General features: G+C 63.3%; 3 protein-coding genes across 7 annotated transcripts; 2 read left to right on the top strand and 1 right to left on the bottom strand.

The window, feature by feature from the left end:
- The first annotated feature begins 321 nt into the window (after positions 1 to 321).
- Positions 322 to 1863, top strand: LOC133059405 (circumsporozoite protein-like). Its single transcript, XM_061146458.1, has 2 exons — positions 322 to 481; positions 1035 to 1863. Exon 2 carries the CDS (start codon positions 1191 to 1193, stop codon positions 1635 to 1637), a length of 447 nt encoding a protein of 148 aa, XP_061002441.1. The 5' UTR covers positions 322 to 481; positions 1035 to 1190; the 3' UTR covers positions 1638 to 1863.
- Positions 1864 to 5215: 3352 nt separating this feature from the next.
- LOC133059403 (gametogenetin-binding protein 1-like) lies at positions 5216 to 10123 on the bottom strand. Its single transcript, XM_061146452.1, has 6 exons — positions 9672 to 10123; positions 8855 to 8964; positions 8378 to 8472; positions 8066 to 8216; positions 7012 to 7151; positions 5216 to 5408 (listed from the first exon to the last, which is right to left on the bottom strand). The coding sequence occupies exons 1-6, from the start codon at positions 10121 to 10123 to the stop codon at positions 5358 to 5360; spliced, it is 999 nt and encodes a 332-aa protein (XP_061002435.1). The 3' UTR covers positions 5216 to 5357.
- Positions 10124 to 11197: 1074 nt separating this feature from the next.
- BAK1 (BCL2 antagonist/killer 1) lies at positions 11198 to 17611 on the top strand. Of its 5 annotated transcripts, none has more exons than XM_061146454.1 (6): positions 11198 to 11450; positions 13369 to 13448; positions 14306 to 14441; positions 14756 to 14899; positions 15979 to 16159; positions 16280 to 17611. In XM_061146454.1, the coding sequence occupies exons 2-6, from the start codon at positions 13379 to 13381 to the stop codon at positions 16382 to 16384; spliced, it is 636 nt and encodes a 211-aa protein (XP_061002437.1). In that variant the 5' UTR covers positions 11198 to 11450; positions 13369 to 13378; the 3' UTR covers positions 16385 to 17611. The 5 variants fall into 5 exon arrangements, with proteins under 5 accessions (XP_061002437.1, XP_061002439.1, XP_061002438.1 ...); XM_061146456.1 differs by lacking the exon at positions 11198 to 11450 and adding an exon at positions 11794 to 11851; XM_061146455.1 differs by lacking the exon at positions 11198 to 11450 and adding an exon at positions 11838 to 11975.
- Positions 17612 to 19247: the final 1636 nt, after the last annotated feature.

Below are 19247 nucleotides of genomic sequence, written 5' to 3'. Positions count from 1 at the left end.
CCCAAGCTGTGACAAGCCAGAAACGTCTCCAGATGCTGCCGAATGTCCCTGGGCAGACACGACGGCCCCGATGAGAAGCGCTGCCCGAGGGTCCTCCCGGCCACCCCGCCTGCCTCTGTCCCAGCTCAGCCCCGCACCTCTCACTACAAGTGTAACAGCCCCTACTTACCCCCTGCCCCCACTGCCTCTCCACCGCACGCCTCATCCTGGATGCCACGATAGAGCCGCTCCCCCACCTCTATAGCCCTCGACGGCTCCCACCGCCCTGAGGATGCACAGCAAGCTGCTGAGCTTGGCTTAGTCGGCCCTGTGTAGCCCGGCCCCTACACTCCAGCTCTGCCCTCGAGGCCCTCCTGCCGCTGCCCGCCCTCCCTCTCTCAGCCTGGTACTGCTGAGCCCGCTCTGTGCCAGCCACCGTGCTGGGCACGCAGGCCTGGGGACAAAGCCCCCCGGGGCCTGCCTTCACGATGCGTCTGTCCAGGTGAGGGGGGAGCAGGGAAACACGTGGATTCCGTTAGTTCCATAGCCAGGGAGCTGTGAGGACCCCAGAAGAGGAGCTGCCAGAGTCCAGCTGTATAGGGTGGGCAGGGCTGTGAGAAGGAGCCAGGGAGACCTGGGGGCAGCAGCCGTGAGGGGCTCGGGAAGTGTGGCTGTGATCCGAGCCCAGCCAAGGCCCGAGGCCGCACGTGTACAGAGAGACGGTCGGCAGGGAGCCCAGTTCACATACGGGCGGACCAAACAGGGAGACCTGGGAGAGGGGAGACCGGGGCGGTTCCGTGTGGGTCAGAGAGGCAGACAGTGGGGCCCCAGTGCCGACTGGACACTCCCCCCATCCCCAGCGGGTCCCCCTGGCAGGCATGCCCTCTCCCCTTGCTTCACCTGTTAAATCCCTCCTGCTCCTGCAAGCCCAAGTCACAGATGGTGCCTCCTCCTCTTTGAGGCCTTCTAGGTTCCTCCCTGATGGAATCACTGGCTCCTTCCTCTGCTTTCCAATCCTGTGTTATAGCAACATCCTGCTCTGATTTTTATTGCAGGGTTGCCCTGACCCCACCTGCCCACTGTGGATTTCAGGAGGACAGGGAGGAATCGTTTCTGCTTGGTCTCCGGACAGGTTAAATGGAACTGCCTTCAGCAGAGGCAGCCCCAGCCCTCCGCGACCCGGGGATCCGGGGGTGCGGGGTGAGGGGGACATGAAAATAACCACCGCTGGGCATCTGGCCCAGGTGCGCACCTTTGCAGGCGGAGGCACCCTCGGATGGCGGGGCCGTCGAGGCCAGGGCGCATTTGCGGGGCCTGAGCGCGCACAGGCCCTGCTGAGGCCAAGCGCCTGCCCCGGCCGCCGTCGCCCACGGTGGCCGGCAGGCCCTCCTCCGACTGCACACCGCGAGGCTGACCCTGCCCACCCGGAGGCGGCGGCGGGGGCCCGGCTGAGCGCCGAGGGCCGGGGGCGCCCCCTGGTGGTCGAGCCCCTCCGGTACTCCTCACGGCCGCTTTCAACGCCGCCCCACTGCCCTCCTCACAGCAGCAGCCAGCGAGGAACTCACTCCGGACCCCAGCAACCTCCTGCGCGGCCCACGCCTCACCCCCGCTCACTCCTACGGTCTCGTCCCTATGCAGCCGCCAAGGGGGTCTTTTAAAATGTTAACCACGTCTGGTCACTCGGTCTGATAAGCTTAAACCCCTCAAGGGACTTCCCTGGTGGATCCACGGGCTAAGACTCCCAATGCAGGAAGCCGGGGTTCGATCCCTGGTCAGGGAACTAGATCCTGCAAACTGCAATGAAAGACCCTGCCTGCTGCAGCTAAGACCCGCCACAGGCAGATAAAGAGAAACTTTTAAGATAAATAAAAATAAACTCTCAAAACCCGGATCAACAAAGGATGTGATCTCCTTCCTTCCTGATCTCACTGCCCCTGTGGCCACACCACGCAGGTCTGCTTCCCGTTCCTCACAGGCCCAGGCCTGCTCCTGCCTCAGGGCATCGGCCCCTGCTGCTCCCCGGCCCGGGGGTTCCCCGACGGTCCCTGCCCTCCCGTCCTGGTGGTCCCTGCATTCACAGGACCTCCTCAGAGAGGCCTACCCGTCCCACCCTCTGAGACAGCCGCCCAGCAGCTTCCTCACAGCACCTGCCACGCCCGGATCCAGTCTCTGTTCAGTTTATCCTGCTAGCAATCCTAAGCTAAAAAGTGGAGATTCAGAGTGTCTTGTTCACGGCCCTCCACCCCGCGCCCGCTGCCCCAGTGCCTAGAACAGGATGTGGTGGGTGCTTAACCAGTATTGGTATTTGATCCCTGCCAAACAGCACTTCACTCAGCCTGCAAGGGAAGCCTGTGATTCGCCCATTTCCAGGAAGTGAAAACTGAGGCTCAGGGAGGTCAGGGGCCTGCCTGCTGTCACGTGAGCTTGTCCAGCTGGCGCTTTGGCTGCCACCTGGTGGAGCCTCTCCCCTCTGCGCCTGCAGCTCCTTTCCCACCTGGAAAATGACCCAGGGGGCGCTGCCCTTCTCTTGCCCTGGGAGAGGCAATGCTGACCACCACCGCCTCTGCGCAGGCCTCAAGGTGGCATTTTCCTCGAAGGCCCTGCCCAGGAGCCCCACCCGCCGTCTCCCCGGGCGGGCAGGCCTGCCTCTCACCCTGCCCACCTTTCCGTCCACCCTATTGCCCCCCCCACCACCTACTGCCTTCCTTTCAGCCCCACTGTCCCCCAGGTACCCTCAGAATGGATCCAGGGGCTGTTTCTCACCTCTGTCCCCCCCAGATATGCAGTAAGAGAGATAGAAACAGAGGCCCACATGCAGCTACCAACAGTGAGCGGTGGCGGAAGACGAGGGGTGGAGGAGAGAGACATCGGGACGGGGCAGCTGCTGGCGAGTTCTGACGTTCAGCTTGACTTGGACCTGACTAGGGCACCGGTAGCCTGATTGGTCCCTTTGCACATATGAGAAAGAGGCAGCTCTCGGGGTTTCAGAGCCCCTCGCCCCCAAGCCAAGCCCCCTGGTACAGGACCCACCCTGCAAGCGGTGCACAGCCGCCTCCCCTTGCTGCCTGCACACCAGGGACGGCAGGCCAGGTCTTGATCCTCTGACCAGGGATCAAACCTGTGCCCCTTGCCGTGGAAGCACGGTGTCCTAAACACTGGACCTCCACCAAAGTCCTGGGAAGACAGCTTGCAGTGCCGCCCAGGCCTCGGGTCAGACCCACAGATGCATCGGCAGCGTTCCCCCAAAGCCTTTCGGGCACACCTGCCTGGCCCCTGGCCCCTTGCAGGGTGGGCCTGTGCCTGGCCCCCTGCACACGCCCCCCCAGGCCTTCCCCCACAGCAGGTCCCTGGGCCTTGTCACCCCCGCCTTCCCCGCTCGTGAGCGTCAAGCCAGGCCCATCCACAGAAGCCGGCCAAGGACCGTCTGGGGCCGGGGAGGGGCTCTCAAGCCTGCGTTGACTCAGACCCCATTTCTGCTCCCAGCCTTACTGACCTTCCTCCCTGGGGTTCACAGGAACCCAGGGAGGCAGGTGGACCACGCGGTGCCAGGGCCCTCACTTGACAGAAGGGGAAAGAGAGGAGCAGAGAGGGGGGTGTCCAAGGCTGAGACACTCCCCAAGAACCGAGGTCCACTTGGGAAGGTCCCTCGCAGGCCCCTTGGCTCACGTGAGCCGCTGCCTGCAGGGCCCAGCCTACCCTGACCCACTGTGGTGCCTGCCTGTGCCCAGGGGCCGCTGGTCCTGCCCAAAGACACCGGGGGAGGGGGCAGGGAGGCGTCTGGACTGCTCTGCGCCTGGGGGTCCCCCTCCAGCCTGCGCATGACTGGCACCCAGTTTGGGGGCCTCCCAGGAAGGGGGAAGGCAGAGAAGCACCCTCTTCATGGGGTCTGTGAGGAGGGCTGCGTCCACGGGGAAGACACCAGGGAGCCCACAGCCCGCCCTCCGAGGCCCCCACACTTCCCACCGGCCAACACCCTGGAGGAAGGAATCAGGGCCCAGGTGAGTCATCTGATCACAAGGCCGCCTCCCAGCTGACTCAGGGGGACAGTCCGCATGGGCCCTTCCACCGGCCCCAGCTCAGGGCCTGAGTCAAGGATTCCAGGGGGTGGGCAGTCTGCCTGGGAAGCCTTGGCCCACTTGTGAATCACTAGCCATCTTGTCTCCGAGCTCCCCTCTGAGCCCCAGCTGGGGGGGTGGGAGGCAAGGCGCTCACCTTCGCTGGGCTGGGCGGGAGGTCAGTGGGCTGACCACCCCCCCCCCCAGGCACTCCCATCTGACTGACAAACAGCTGCTGTAATCAATCACAATAATTATTCAAGCGGCTTCCATGTTCTGACACTGAACTTCAGCTCTGTACAGGCCTTTGGGCTGGACCCAGTGGGAGCCCCATGGAGAAGGCCAGTGTGTGTCTGTAAACAGCAGTGGTGTTGATAAGCCTTGGGGCGGGGTGAGCTGTCTCACGTGTACTCTGGGGGCTCAGAGCCCGGACCCCACCGGGAGGGAATGAACGAGCATCCCACCGGCAGCCAGCCAGCCCTCCCAGCAAACAGCCCCTCCTGGTGTCCAAACTGTGCTGGCCCTCCCCCCATTGGATGCCCACGAAGCCAGTGATGAAGGTGTGCCTCCCATGGCCAGTAACTCAACCCCACCTTCGCTTCTGGAATTCGGTAGAGCTGGAGGAAGGTCTTCTCCTAGATGTCTGGGCCTCCCTGCACCCAGGGTCCCCAGAGGTGCCCGGGACTCCGCTTGGCAGAGTGGGCCCCGGCCCCCCCACCCCTGTGGCACACCTCCATTTACCCAGGGGCCTCTCACCTGCCCCCAGCCCGGTCCCTGGGGCAGGTCCCCATGGTCTGCTTTCCTGGCTTTGTCCCCGTGCCGGCTGGGCAGGGACTTCCTGCTGGAGAATTCCCGGATCCTCCCGGGAGGCCCCACGCTGGGCCTGGGAACTCAAGAGGAAGGGAAGTCAGGGCCTGCAGGCCTCGTGGCCCCCAGGTCCTTCCCTACCCGGGTCAGGTGCATCAGACCTGCTGTCTTCCAGCTCAGATGGAGCCTGGGGCTCTGCAGCTGGGGTGGCCTGGGGCCTGTGGGCCCCGATGAGAACGAGACGGAGACCCTGGGTACGCTTGGCTTGTTCCCAGTGCAGGACGAGGGGCGGGCTCCGCAGACAGACAGCCAAGGAGCCCAATGCCAACTGAGTTTTATTAGTAACGTGCTGGGCCTGACTTTGACGAGTGGGAGCAGTCTGCCGGGCAGGCCCACCCTGCAGATGCACAGACACGGGTTATCTTGAGACCCCTTGCCCCCAGGGGCTCCTTGAGGTGCCCTGAGAAGCAGGGCTCCATCCCTCCACACTTGCAGGGACCCCGGGCGGCGCTGGCTTCACTCTGGAGGCCAGTTTCCCATCTCATCCATCTCCTCCAGAAGCAGGTGCTGGGGGTAACAAGTGGGTGAAAGTTGAGGACTTGGCATCTTTGGACTCTCCTCTCCCTGTTCAGTGCCCCCCTGAATGTCCCACCTGCACCCCCAGAGGTAAGCACCCCAAGACCACCTTTCTGAAGCTGCCCCCAGGGGCCCACAGCTGGCCCAGGCCCACCAGCCCGGAGCCGCCTCCTTGCGGCCTGAGGGGAGCAGCCCCAGCCGGCCCATGCCCTCCCTCACCTCTGTCCTGGACACCACACCGAGGGGGCTCGGCAACCGCCCCCCTCAGCCCGGGCGCTGCTTCTGCGGCCTCGGCGCCCCTCCCCCAGGGCCCCAGCATTCCCCAAAGGCCGGGGCTTGGCTTCCTTCCCCCTCAGCCTGGTGTCCCTGAGGGCAGACAAGGAGAGAGGGGGTGGTGATGAGGATAGGACCCTCGACACGCCCCCAGCAGGAAGCTCTTCCCGAGGCTGCCCTGTCCCCCGGTGAGGCGCCAGCCCGCACTCACCGCCACCACCCAGAAACCCCCTCGTGGGCCCCGGTGTGCTCAGGCTAAACTAGGACTGCGCCGCCCGGGACAGGGCAGGCCAGCTCAGGGGGTGGCCCTGGAGGGGCAGGGGAGAAAAGTTCCCTTCAGCAGGAAAAGCCCAAAGCAGGGGCCCTACCAGAGCCAGGACTTGTGTGGGTTAGGGTGAGGCTCCCCAGAGCACCCGGGGCACCCGGTGACGTGGCCTAAGGCTCAGGATGAGGAGTGGGCAAGGATTCCTGGTATTCGTGACCCTCGAGGGGTGAGTCATAATCCCTGACATTGGAGTGCCCTTTGCAGTTGACCGCATGCCACACACTCATTTCATCTCATCTTCCAATACCCCCTTTCCAGGTGAGAACACCAAAGCCCATATTCAAAGGCACAGAGCAAGTCAGGCCACAGCAGAGGCTACTACAGACTTTGCTCCTTCCTTTTGTGAACTACACAGACTGTAGGGGGGCAGATGTCCACTGAAGGAAAGGATGAGCTGATGAATGAATGGAAATTAACCCAGAAAGGAAATCGACACATTTTTTTCATCAACAGATCTATCAGTGCACTCAGAGAAACCTGGACAGGCCTAACCTTTAAGGCCAGCGTCACAGAGGGCGGGCTGGGGGTGGTCCCCATTGTTACCCCTGCTGACTCCCCTGCCGCCTGTGTGTGTTTGTGGGAGGAGGTGTGGATGTGACTGGGAGAGAAGACGGGAAAAGAGCGACATTATGCGAATGACAGAGGCGCAGGGAAGCCGTCAAGCTGCCTGATAAACTCCCTCCCCGTGGAGATGAGGAAACTGACCCCAAAGAGGTGGAGGGACTTGCCCAAAACCACACGGCAAGTGCGTGGCAGTGACACCTTAGCAACGGGCTCTGGGCTAAGTGAGAGCGAGCCGGATGGAGAAGCGTGTGCTTAGGAGGTCGGGGTCCTGCTCTCGGAGAGACCACCACGAAGAAGGACTTATGCCCTTCCTGCCCGGCAGGGGGCGGGGGTGACTGGAGCTTGGGCCCGCAGCCTCTGCAGACCGGAGGTCTCCAGCCCCAGGCTCCGGGTGCCCGCAGGCGGGGCGGGGTGGTGGGTGGGTGGGCGTACCTGGCCGTCCACGACGCCCGCCTCCTCCAGGGTGATCTCTGGCTGGGTCAGCAGCTCCCGGCCGTCGTAGCCAACCATCTTCCAGAGGCGGGACTCCCGCTGAACAACCAGAAGCTTCTTTAGCTCCGCCTCCACAAAACCTGAGAGCCAGAGAGACGGGCATGGGACAGGCAGGAGGGGGCAGCTGCAGCCTGCCTGGGATCTGAGGAAGGTGAAATGGCCCCAGCTCTCCAAACCTCTCCCTGCCCTGCGTGGCCCCTGGTCACCCCCAGTCGGGCCCCTGGAGCCCGCCGAACTCCACCTCCCCACCGCCCAGCTTGTCCCAGGACGCTCATTGGGCTCCCTGCTCCCATCGTGAATGTGACTCTCTTTACCTGCCTCCCCGGGGACAGCGTTCACTCGAGGGGCTGATATCTGCTCCACCCCGCCCCGCCTCCTCCAGCCACCAAGTCCAGCGTACCAGTCCGGAGTAACCCACACCGCGGGGGTTCAAGCCCCAGCTCTGCCACTGACCAGCGAGGTGATCGTCGACAAATTACTTAACCCCTCTGGGCCCCAGTGATCTCACAGGGAAGCGGAGACTATATAACAGGACCGACCTCAGAGTCAGAATGCAGCATTGCATGAAAAGTGCTTAGGAGGGGGTTTGGCCCATGGTAAGGAAAATGTCAACGGCGACTTTACTGGAGGCTGTCTTTCATTACCACTAAGACATCTGCTCGCCACACCAGGGTGGCGAGGTGGCTGCGATGGGAGAAGGGGGGGCCCCCTGGGCACCGTCACAGCAAGTGCACACCTGATGGGGAAACTGGGGGTGCAGGGGGGAGCCACTGAAGGAGCTAGAAATCTGGGCTGGGGAAGGGTGGTGCTCGAGGAGCCACGGTCCGGGACGTAACCCGCCGCCTACCTCTCAGGCCTCCCCCGCCTCCCGGCCTGGGCCATCATTTTAGGTCCTATGGCTCCCCCTGGTGGTATTAACTGGTATCGCATCTGAGAGCCGCTCCATCAAAGCGGGGCTGGGGGCGGGGTGAGGGGGTGCGGGCAGCACACCCACCTACTGTGTCCGTTGACCTGAAGGCCTTATGCAGCGGTGACTGGAGGGTGACGGTGCCTGGGACGCAGAGCTTGAGGGCGCTGTCTTCCTCCTCCTCCGCCTCCTCTTCCTCGCCTGGCTCCTCTCCGGGCAGGCCTTCCTTGAGAGGGAACTGGGTGTGACCGCCACCCCGCAGGTGAGGAGGGCGGCCCGAGCCTGGGCCCCCACCCCGACCCCGACCCCCAAGCAGAGAGCAGGACGGGGTGAGACAGGCGCCGCTCTCCCGGGCCCACCCCGCCTCCGCCCGCCTCCACGCGCCGGGGCCCCACGGACCTTGGCCATGGCCCCCTTCTGGAGCCGCTTGTACAAGCCGAGGAGGCGGTTCCAGGGAGCTGCCCCCACCTTGGAGGAGGCCAGCCTTAGGTCACCTGTGGAGGGCAGTGGTCACTGGGGGCCCACAGCAAAGGGTGGAGGCCCAGCCTGAGGAGCACGGGTCCTTCGGGAGGGCTGAGCTAGGGCCAGCTTTCCTTGTGTCCTTTGGCAAACGCCTGCTATGTGCCAGGCACAGTTCTAGGCATTTCACAAAGAGAGAACGTCTCACTTAATCCTTGCTAATGCCCTCTGACAGGGGTGCTATCATGCTCCCATTCTACAGATGGGGAAACTGAGATGCACAAAGGCTGAGCGACTTGCCGCCCTCACACCGCCTGGGCCGAGTGGCACTGGGATCCAGCTCTGCTCAGACTGCCCCGCATCCTCCCCAGCCCGACGCCCCGGCCGTCCCCCGGGGCCTGTGGCCACCGCACTCACCATCAAGCAGACACTCCTCCTCCCTGGAGGCCTCGGGGCTGAACTCCAGTGGCCCCACGGCCCTCGGCACGCATCCCAGCTCCACCACCAAGGCCTGGGCAGAGTGGCCCCTGACCCCAGAGCACAGTCAGATGGGGGTGGCAGGCAGGGCCCAGAGAGGTGGTGAAGGTCCCAAACCCCCGCCAAGGCCCCGTGCAGCTCCTCCAACCCCCTGCTCCCCACTGCTCTCTGCTCTGCCCTCTGGGGTCTTCATCAGAGAGGAGGATGATCCCCTCAAAAGTAGGGAGGAGGGGAGGGGCCCAGCAAGGAGCTGGGAAGTGATGGGAGGCCCAACTCACCCCACATGCACCTTTCCTAGCCCCTGGCCTATACCCTTGTCTTTTCGGTGCCCCTATCCACAACCCCTCACTTGCAGGAGGACCCCCGTCTCAGCCTCCCTCTGTCATCTCCAGGTTCCTCTCCACCTTGATGTGAACGACCATGCCCACCCAGTCCTCTGCCCACCCAAGGAGTCCGTTCCTGATAGTGAAAGTAGCTCAGTCGTGTCCAACTCTGCGACCCCATGGACTTTACAGTCCATGGAATTCTCCAGGCCCGAATACTAGAGTGGGTAGCCTTTCCCTTCTCCAGGGGATCTTCCCAACCCAGGAATCAGACAGGGGTCTCCTGCCTTGCAGGTGGGTTCTTTAGCAGTTGAGCTACCAGGGAAGCCCCTGGTCTGTCCCCAGTTCGGGTCCTCAAACCTCAGGCCCACGTCCTCCTCCCTCCTGACACCCTGACTCCCCCCAGCTCCTCCATCCCCGGCCCAGCCCCTCACCTTTCTGAGGTGCCCGTATTCCCTGAGGCCTCCCCTGTGGCCGCCTCTTCCCTCTCCTCCAGCTCAGACAGGTGGCCCAGCACCTCCTGGCTTCCTCTGGGCAGGACTGGCTTCACCTCTACGCTCTGAGCCACGACCCTCAGGACCTTTGCAGCTGGGGAGGTCTGGGGCCCTGGGGCCCCCATCTCCAGCCCCGAGGGGCTGGGCCGCGGCAGGGCCCCAGGGCGGGCGCAGGTCAGCCTGGTGGGAGGCCTGGTCTCCCTCCATGCAGCTCGTCCCCAACGGTGACGGTTGGTCATCAAGGGGACGGCGTCCTGCCCCCTCAGGCCCTTCTGCGGGGCCTTGTCTGAGCTCTTCGGGCTGCGCTTGCTGCCCACCAAGCTCCGGAAAAAGCAGAACATGGAGGAGCGGCCCAAAATTCGGGGTCGAGGGCCTGAAGCAGGGGCCTCCATCCTGAGAGGGTCCCTGACTCGGAGGGGCCGCAGCAGCCACCACAGGACCAACTGCTTAAGAACAGAAGGGGGTTTTGAAATTGAAAACCTCCAGTTGGAAACTTCCAGGAGTTCTAGAAGGCGGGGGCGGGGGGGGGGGCATTCGTTGGGAGCAGAGTGGGCAGGGATTTGACAAGGCCTGGGGAGCCAGCTGGGGTGGGGGCTTGGGGGGGGTTGGGGAGGCCCCAGGAGACAGTGGCGGGGCAGGCAGAGCAGTCCCGAGGAACCCTAGCTCTGAGGATGGGGTCCAGGGCAGCCCAGGGCTCTCTCCTCCCCGCCTGTCCTTCCCCTGCGGCCCTGCTGTCCTTGGGATCCACTCGTTCCCCGCAGCCGGTGGTGGCTGTCCTCCCCCTTCCCTCCCTTCTCAGCGTCCAGCTGGCGCGCCACCCCCCCCCCCCCCACCCCGTGCCCTCCTTCCTGCGTGCCTGCCCGTCACACTCAGGGTGACATCACATTTCCCCTGTGGAGACCACCAAGGTAGGCGCCTGGCGCAGAGTCTTAACTGCACACTGAATCTCAGTATTATTCCCATCTCAGTGACCTCGGGAGAGGTTCCTTAAGCCAGTCCAGCCTCAGTTTGTTCCCCTGTAAGATGGGTGTGGCCCGCTGCACCAGCTTCCCAGGGTTGTTCCAAAGTGCTCTTATTTATTTATTTTTATATTTATTCATTTGGCTTCACTGTGTCTGAATTCAGCACGTGAACTCTTAGTTGCTGCATGTGGGCTCTAGTTCCCTGACCAGGGATCGAACCCAGACCTCCCTGAGTTGGGAGGACAGAGTCTTAGCCACTGGACCACCAGGGAAGTCCCTCCAAAGGGCTTTTAAAGTGCCTGGCACACAGTGGGTGGGGTTCAAGGAACCTCCCCATCCTGGCTGTTTTACTGACACTGAGGGAAGGGAGCAGGGGACAGACCAAGAAGGAGGACCAGGAATCAGGGTGGGGGAAAAGCCTTGGGGGAGGAGGAGGGAGGCCGCTTTCTCCTGCGTAACCCAGACCCGCCTCAGGCCACGGGCTGTGGCTTCGCATCCGGCGGCCACTAAGCTACTTCCTCTAGAGGGAGCTGATGGGAGCCGGGAGCCGCTGGCGCCTCTATGATCGCCGCAGCCCCGCGGGTCCCTAGGGCCGCTCTGGGACCGGCAGAGGCTGCACTCCAGACACCGGGGATCCACTGACACCCCTTCCTGGAAGCCAGGCCTGGGGACCCAACCCTGGGAGCAGTCCCTGGCCCCAGGATCTCTGGCCTCCGCCCTGCTGGGCCATCCCGGGCCTGGGTCAGGGTCCGGGGAGGTAAGCCGGGACAGTCCTGCCCATGCCCCCCTCCCTGGGCAGCCCCAGGCCCGGGGTGAGGCAGGGAGCCCCTGGGGAGCCCGCTGGGGAGGGGGATGCCGCGAAGCTTGCCCGGGCAGCTCCACCAGCCCTCAAAGGTGGCCCGATCCAGCCGGGGCTCCCTCGGGCTGCCCCTCAGGCGGGTCCCCTCTTGCCCTGGCCCTGGCTGCCCGAGAATCGCGTGCCAAAGAGCCAGGTTCTTTAGCAGTCTGGGGGATGGGAGTGGAGGTCAGAGTCAAGGTCAAGGGCGGCGGGAGATTGTTCAGAGTGCTTCCTGCTGCCCCGGGAGTCCTAAGACCAGGTCAGGATCTGCCCCCTTCCCTCCAACTCCAGCAGCATCCTGGGCCTGGCAAACCCAAAAGGTGGGGCACAGCGGACTCTCCCCACCAGGAAGTCAGGCCACTTGGATGGGGGCAGAGGAAGTCCCGGGTCGGCTCAGGCCTCTGGCCCTGGGGCGAGTTCCAAGGCTCCACATTATCCCCAGCGGTGAGCCCCAGGGGTAGTGGGAAAGGGAGTCGAGGTGCAGTTAGCATCCTTCAGCCCTGATGATGTCCTGGGGGGCACCGCGTTTGGGTACCAAGGGAGGGAGAAAGGCGCCTTGTTTGGGAAGCAGTTTCTAGGATGCGGGGTGCCAAGCAAAGTTCTGTCTTAAGCAGGCGGGGGACCGCGGGCCGCAGGAGGGGCGAGTCCCTTCTCCCTGTCCCTGCCCCTTTGACAGCAAAGGGTGGGGCGCACAGGTGGACCCTCCCCACCCTTCTCCTGAGGCCCTTTGGAAAATGGCCCCAGGCCTGAGGGGGGAGGGTATACGGTCCACAGGCCCTCCCAGGGAGGAGAGGGTACACCGGCCCTCCCTGGTAGGAGAGGGCGGCATGTGTGTTGGGCCCGGGCTGGGCCCTCTCGAGTGACGGGAAGAGGGGGGCTTCCCACCTGGGTGATGGAGGCAGCTTTGGGGCGCGGGGCAATGAGGAGCGTGCAAACTGAAAGTGAAACAGCTTATGTCCAGGAAATACTTGTGCTGCCCAGGGTTCACTGAGCCGCCAGGGGCTGTGGTCAGAACCCGGCAAAGGGGGAAACCGGGGGCCGGAGACAGGAGGACGAGGGGTACACGTGGCTTCCTCAGCCACCTGCTAGGCAGGCGGGGCAAGGGCAGAGACCGGCACCGGCAGGGAAGGCGGCCTTGCAAAGGAGCCGCTCTGAGGTTCCACAGACTGGGAAGCAAGTCTGACATGAGCGCTGAGGAGAGAATGGACACGTGTGGAAATTCAGATCGCCCTGATGGCTTGACTAGCCCCGCGGCCTGGGGCCTTCCTTGTGCCTCAGTTTTCCCACCTGTGCAGTGGGCATGACGGTGCCCATCCTGCCTCCTCCCGCACGTGTAAGGAGGACACCACAGGCGCTCGCGAGATGTGTGCGGCTAACAGGCCCGAGTTGGAGAACAGGTGTGCTCTGACTAGCCGGTGGGGGGGAGTGGGACCTTCGGGGACGGCCTTCAGGGTCACTGGCTGGAAGGTGGCGAGTCTGCGGTGAGCATGGACTGGATAGGGTGCAGGGGGCCCCAGCGGCAGCGGAAGGAAACCCCGCCTCTGAAACTCGCCTCCCCAGCCCAGAGGGGGGTAAGACGTGACGAGACAGCCGCTTGGCCACCACTGTGGCCTCCCCGCCCCAGGGCCTGGGCTGGTCCCCGGTGGGGGGAGTCTTGGCTGCCTGGCCTTCCTCAGCCCCAGTCTTCCTTGAAGAGCCGCCAGTGAAGTGATAAGTTCTTGGGTCAGTGGGTCTTTCCAGAGGGGGCCCTCTGCACCTCCACGGACCGCTGGAGCCCCTGGTCCCATCTCTGCTTTCCTATCTGCCCCCAACAGTCTGACACTCCTCCTCTCCCCAGGACCTGAGGAATGGCTTCCGGACAAGGCCCGGGTCCCCCCGGGCAGGGCTGCGGCGAGCCTGACCCCTCCTCCACCTCGGGTAAGGGTCTGTCTGCCCCCTCACCCACCCCATAGCCACCGGGGCCAGCTGGGAGGTTGGCGAGAGCAGACCCGGATGGTCCCAAGGGCCCACCTCAGTTTACCCGCCTTTCGCAAAGGGGAAAAGCACCTCCCCACCCAGTGCAGGCGGCCAGCCGGCTCAGCAGCCGGGGTGCAGGCCAGACCCAGCCCTGGGAGCGGCAGGGGGAAGGACGCGTAGGACCTGAGGAGGCCACCCTGCCCTCCCCGGGCAGCCAGCGATGGGCGAGCAGCAGGGAAGGCGTGGGCGCGGCTGTCTTATCCCAGCTGGGGAAACAAGGAAGTGAGGCGGTTTATCACCTGGTCAGGGCCGCCCAATGTGGAGATGGGCTGTTAGACTCTGGGGAGGAAGGAAGAGAGTGCCCTCTCCCAAGGGGACCACCCCAAAGGCCGGCAGCTCCGCCACCCAGCACAGGCTGCTTCCTGGCCTGAGCATCCCAGGCCGCTCACTATATCCCAGTGTGACTTTCCTGGGCTGCAATTTCAAACTCTGTTTCCCACGGTCCCTAAGCCAAGCCATACGGCCGGGTGCCTTGGACACTAAACATCAGAGACCCAAACGCCTGGGAGTCCATCCTGGCCACACTGCTCACTCCAGCCGCATGACCTCGCGCACGTGACGCTAACACCATGCCTCAGTTTCCCCATCTGTAAACGGGGCGGTCGCCTCCTCCATAATGCTGCTTTGAGAAGACAGCTCTACTCGGAGTCAGCCCTAGGTGTCACCTGAGGGTTAGAGGAGGGACAGGTGTGTCCCCCGGCAGAGGGAACCCTCCTCCCCAAAGCACTTCCTCCCTGACTCCCAGCTTTGGTCCCCAGAGGAGCAGGTGGCCCGGGACACGGAGGAGGTCTTCCGCAGCTACGTCTTTTACCGCCATCAGCAGGAACAGGAGGCTGAGGGGGCAGCTGCACCTACTGACCCAGAGATGGCCACCTTGCACCCAGAACCCAGCAGGTGAGCTGCGGCCCCTGGGCCCACGGGGACGTGCTGAGAGAAGCGGAGGCTCACGCAGGGTCGCCGTGTCGGTTCTGGGAGCGGAGCAAGCTGGCAGGGGCTTCTCCCGCTGCTGCCCTTTTGCGTTTGCTCCCATCCCAAAACCGGCACCCTTTTCAGCACAGCCTGGCCCTTGTGCCCGGGCCAGCCCTCGTGTCTGAGACACGGTCAGGACTTCCCAGGAGGGGCGCCCCAGGCCAGGGCATCTCGGGCAGGCAGCAGCGGTTTGCTGCCAGTCCGGGCCCTAACTCACTGGCTGCCTCCCGCTCCTCCAGCACCATGGGGCAGGTGGGCCGCCAGCTCGCCATCATCGGGGACGACATCAACCGGCGCTACGACTCGGAATTCCAGGCCATGCTGCAGCACCTGCAGCCGACGGCAGACAACGCCTACGAGTACTTCACCAAGATCGCGTCCAGGTAGCCCCGGCCACCGCCCCTCCACGGCGCTGTCCCCGCTGCGCCAGGCTCTGCCTGTGAGACGGGAGACAAGCTTCTCTGCTGGTGTCGGGAGATGTGTTTTCTGTCCCCGCCTCTGCTGTTAACTCACGCGTGGCCTCGGGCCCCTGCCTTTCTCTTTCTAAGCCCAGGCTCCTCATCTTTGTACACAAGGGCACAGCCTTCATGAGCCCTAACACCAACATGAGCTGGTAGATCAGGACTGTGGGGGGGCGGCCCACAGTGGGGTTGTCCCCGGAGCTCCCCAGCACTGCTGGGACACAGCTGTCGTTCTGATTTGGAACCACATTTCACACCAAAGATGGTTGCTGAACCTGGCTTCAGCCCACCGGGTCCTGAAGATGACTGATGCTCTGATCTGGCCCCAAGAGACCAGCAGCCTGGGCGAATCCTAGCTTCGCCATTTACCGGCTTTGTGGCACATCCTAGCCTTCAGTTTCCTGGTCCGTAAACTAGGGGAAATACGCTTAGGACCGCGTGCACACTTAGAGGTGTTAGCCGTTGTCACCATCTGGGTTAAGAAAGTCAGCCTTGGGGTAGATTCGAGGCTGAGGGTGAAGGCAGGAGCCGGAGATGGAATCAGTGCTCAGAGCTGAACGCCCTGCCTGTGTCCTTAGAGGTCACCACCCACTCCGCTGTGATTCTAAGACTGTCCTAACCTCCTCTTCTGTCCTTTTCTCTCTGCCGTCCCCGGGCTGCCAGGCCAGCAGCAGTGCCCACAGGTAATCTCCCCGCTGCCTCCACCCGCCCGCTCTGCCCTCCAGGCTCTGTGAGCCTTTGCGCCCCCAGCACGGGGCCACAGCCCAAGCAGCAGCGCCCCACTCATCTGCCGTCTGAGCTTTCTCCTTTCACAGGGATGCGGGCTCTTTCCAGATTGAAGCCAGGCTGGGGCAGCCTCTGCGCCCCCCAGTTCACGGCTAAGCCATTTTTGCTTTCCAGCAGGGAGGGGATGGGAGTGGGGGGTCCAAAGGGATGGGAGGGGGAAGGAAGACGAAGGGCCCCCCGGGGGTCTCCAGTGACAGCATCTCCCCTGCCTGCAGCTTGTTTGAGAGTGGCATCAACTGGGGCCGCGTGGTGGCTCTGCTGGGCTTCGGCTACCGCCTGGCCCTCTACGTCTACCAGCGCGGCCTGACCGGCTTCCTGGGCCAGGTGACCCGCTTTGTGGCCGACTTCATGCTGCGTCGCTGCATCGCCAGGTGGATCGCGCAGAGGGGTGGCTGGGTGAGTGCCTGAGCATTGGTCACCCCGTCCCTGCTGCTGGAGCCGCCCCACCCCGGGCCCTGGGAGCCACCAGCCCTCACTAGCCACCTCCACCTATGACCCCTCTGTCTCTCCTGGCAGGTGGCAGCTCTGGACTTGGGGAACGGCCCCATCAGGAACGTAGTCATAGTTCTGGCTGTGGTTTTGTTGGGCCAGTTTGTGGTACGAAGATTCTTCAAGTCATGACTCCTGGAGGGGCCCTTTGGGGTCCTGAGACCCCTGTGTGAACTTTGGCCCCAGCTTCTCCCCTCACCTCCTCTCCAGCAGGGGTGTCCCCCTGCCCCCCATTAAGAGCACAGAAGCTTTAGTAAGTGGGCACTCCGGCTTTGGAGGGCCCCTGTCCAGGGGCATCCATCAGACTGCTGGGTGCTCCAACATTGCATGGTGCTAACGGGCCCCCTCTCGGAGGGGGGCGGTGGCCTCTCTCTTAGCTCTCTGGGACCCCCTCAGCCCTGTCTGCTGGGTGCTGGGGAGACTGATAACTTGGGGAAGCAAGAGGCTGGGAACCACTTCTTCCAAGTCGTCATTAACGGTTTTAGCTTTTTATAATACCCTTAGAAGGGCACCCCTCCTTCCCACCAGTCTGCCCAAAGCCAGGACATCTGGGCTGTGGGGGTTAGTAGCCCTACCCTTCCCCAGAATTCAGCAGTTCTGGAAGGTTGAGCTTGAAAGCTGGGCCTGGAGCCCAGACCTGGCCCTTCCTGAGCATCGCGTTCCCCGGGAACAGGACTGGGGAGGGGGGGGGGGATGAGGTCCCCGCAGCCCCCGCTCCCACCCCCCCCCAACCCCCCCACCCCCGCCCCGGCCCATACTGACTTTGGAGGTGGACTCTCAGGGATTCGGGGTGGGGTGGGGTGCAGACCAGAGCTCCTGAGGGACTCTGTCCCCCCACGTGTTACCACTTGCTCCCACCCATCACTACAAGCAGCTCGCCACACCCCCCGCCACTCCAGGTGAGGAAGGGAGGGGTCTCAGGTGAGCGCACTGCCCGGGCCCCCACCTCGCCTGGACTACAGGGTTTAGGACTGCGGTTTGTATTATCAGGGAAAGGGGCAGGGAGCGCATCATAAGTTTCTGAGTGAGAGAAGGGCTAGAAACACCACTAGGAACCCCAGGGCTGGGGCCCTCCCTTCTGGCCTGGGCACAGTGTAATCCGGGGGTGTGCACAGGGGAACTGTGAATACTTGAACTCCGCCCCAACCTCTACCCTCCGCACCCCACACCTGCCTGAGCCCCTCCTGATGGTGGGGTCAAGTGCCTCGTCTATCTTGCACAGCTGAGGGATTCAGAGGTCAGGGGAGAGGAGTTCTTGATTAAACCAAATGCAGGGAGGGGACGCAGAGGGAGCCGGCTGGCCACCTCCCACCCTCTGAGTGTGTCTGAAAATAAACTGCAACCCCCACTCAGACTTGATCCCTTTTGTCGTCTCCACTGTTCTTCTCTTCATCAGGCTGACTAGGGGAACCTGAGCACGAGTGACTTTCACCTGGTTTTTACTGACGGGTCTCCTATGGAGCCTCCAAAACGCTGTGGAGGTCTGGGTGTGTTTCTCCAGCCCTCTAGAAGGCCTTGGCCCCTCCCCCACTCGCTACCCCCTTCTCCAGGAACTTTCCTCATTTCTTGGGGTTCCAGGCGAGTTTCCCATTCCCACAGGAAGTCAGGGGTCCCCAAACTGCTAGGCTCGGGTTGCAGAGTTGGTGGAGCAGCTGCCCTTGCCTGGGGACCCCCACAGGGCTGGTCTGAACTCTCCCTTCCAGGGGCCACCACCCACGCTTGGCTCCACCTGGGACGCAGCGTCCCGGCTCCCTCTTCCCCATGTCCCCCACAGCTCACACGCACACAAGCCTTTTCATTCTAGGAGTTCTCTGCTGCATGGGAGTCCCTATGGGGAGGCAGCCAGGGGTGATAAAAATAACAAGCACGGAGGCGTTTAAATGTTCCAAAACCGACAAAATCTTTCCAGTCCCGGGCACCCTGGTCTGTTTTCTGACACCTTTCCAAAAGTGGTCACACGCAAGCCCTAAAGGACTCGGGCTTCTCTTTCACTTCCCCAAGGGCATCTTGCCAATCCCCTGGGCCCTCCGACTTGGTCTTCACAGAGCCCACGTCCTGCTTGCAGTCGTTGAGAGTGGACCCCTGCGAGCTGTGGGGGCTGGAAGGGTGGTGGCGACAAGGCCCCTTGCAATTTCCTGCAGGAAAAGCTCGTAGACAGTTTTTATGGAACACACTCTGCGGAGCTTTATGTTGAGAATTTATCATACGTGCCCAACAATCAGCAGGTATAACTGTGGCGGGGAGGGTTGTTAAACTCCCATTTTACAGATAAGGAAACTGAGGTGCCTGCCCAGAGTCACCGGGGAGAAAGGGCGGGGAGCTGGCACTGGCCACCAGGACACTGGCTCGAGGCTTCACGTGGAGGCCGGAGGGGTGGGGGCCGGGGCCGTTGGTCTCGAGCACAGGTCAGCCACGGGGAGAGGTGGGGAGGCAGAGGTCGCCTACCCGCCGCGCGGGTGGGAACCGTGCGACCGCTCTGAGAACTCTGGGAGGCGAGCGGACTGCCCGGATCAAAGATGGCCGCCGCCGCCTCGGGCGCGCAAGCGTGCCCCCTTATGGGCGGGGCCTCGGGGCGCACCGCCCACCCACTCCCGGCGGAAAGCTGGACTAAGGGTGGGCGGTGGCGGCGGCTGCGTGGTTTCCACTCTCTCCTGAAAGGCCCGGGGAGCAGCCCCCGAAAGGTTTAGGCCTGTGCCTAGGGTTCCACTCCACCCCGCATTCTGTCAAGATGAAGTTGCCCAAAGAGAACTATAAATACATTCTTAGGGGGGATTCTGGGGGTACAGGGAGCAGATGGGCTTTGCAGGTATTAAGGAAGTTAAATTCTTCGCAAGATTTGTGGTTCTTCTGAAAGTGTTGCTTCGTCTCCTCCGGAGAGGTCTAGACGCCTCAGTCTGCGGTACCACCGGGATGAGGCAGTGCAGCCTGCCCGCGGAAGGAAACACTTACTGCTGAGGGAGGCGGCGGCCGTGAGAACGCCGGCCCCGCCTCGCAC

This window comes from Dama dama, chromosome 7 (assembly GCF_033118175.1).
Source record: "Dama dama isolate Ldn47 chromosome 7, ASM3311817v1, whole genome shotgun sequence".
Lineage (NCBI taxonomy): Eukaryota > Metazoa > Chordata > Mammalia > Artiodactyla > Cervidae > Dama > Dama dama.
The sequence above is the reverse complement of the archived record's forward strand: the minus strand, read 5'-3'. Positions and strand labels throughout refer to the sequence as shown.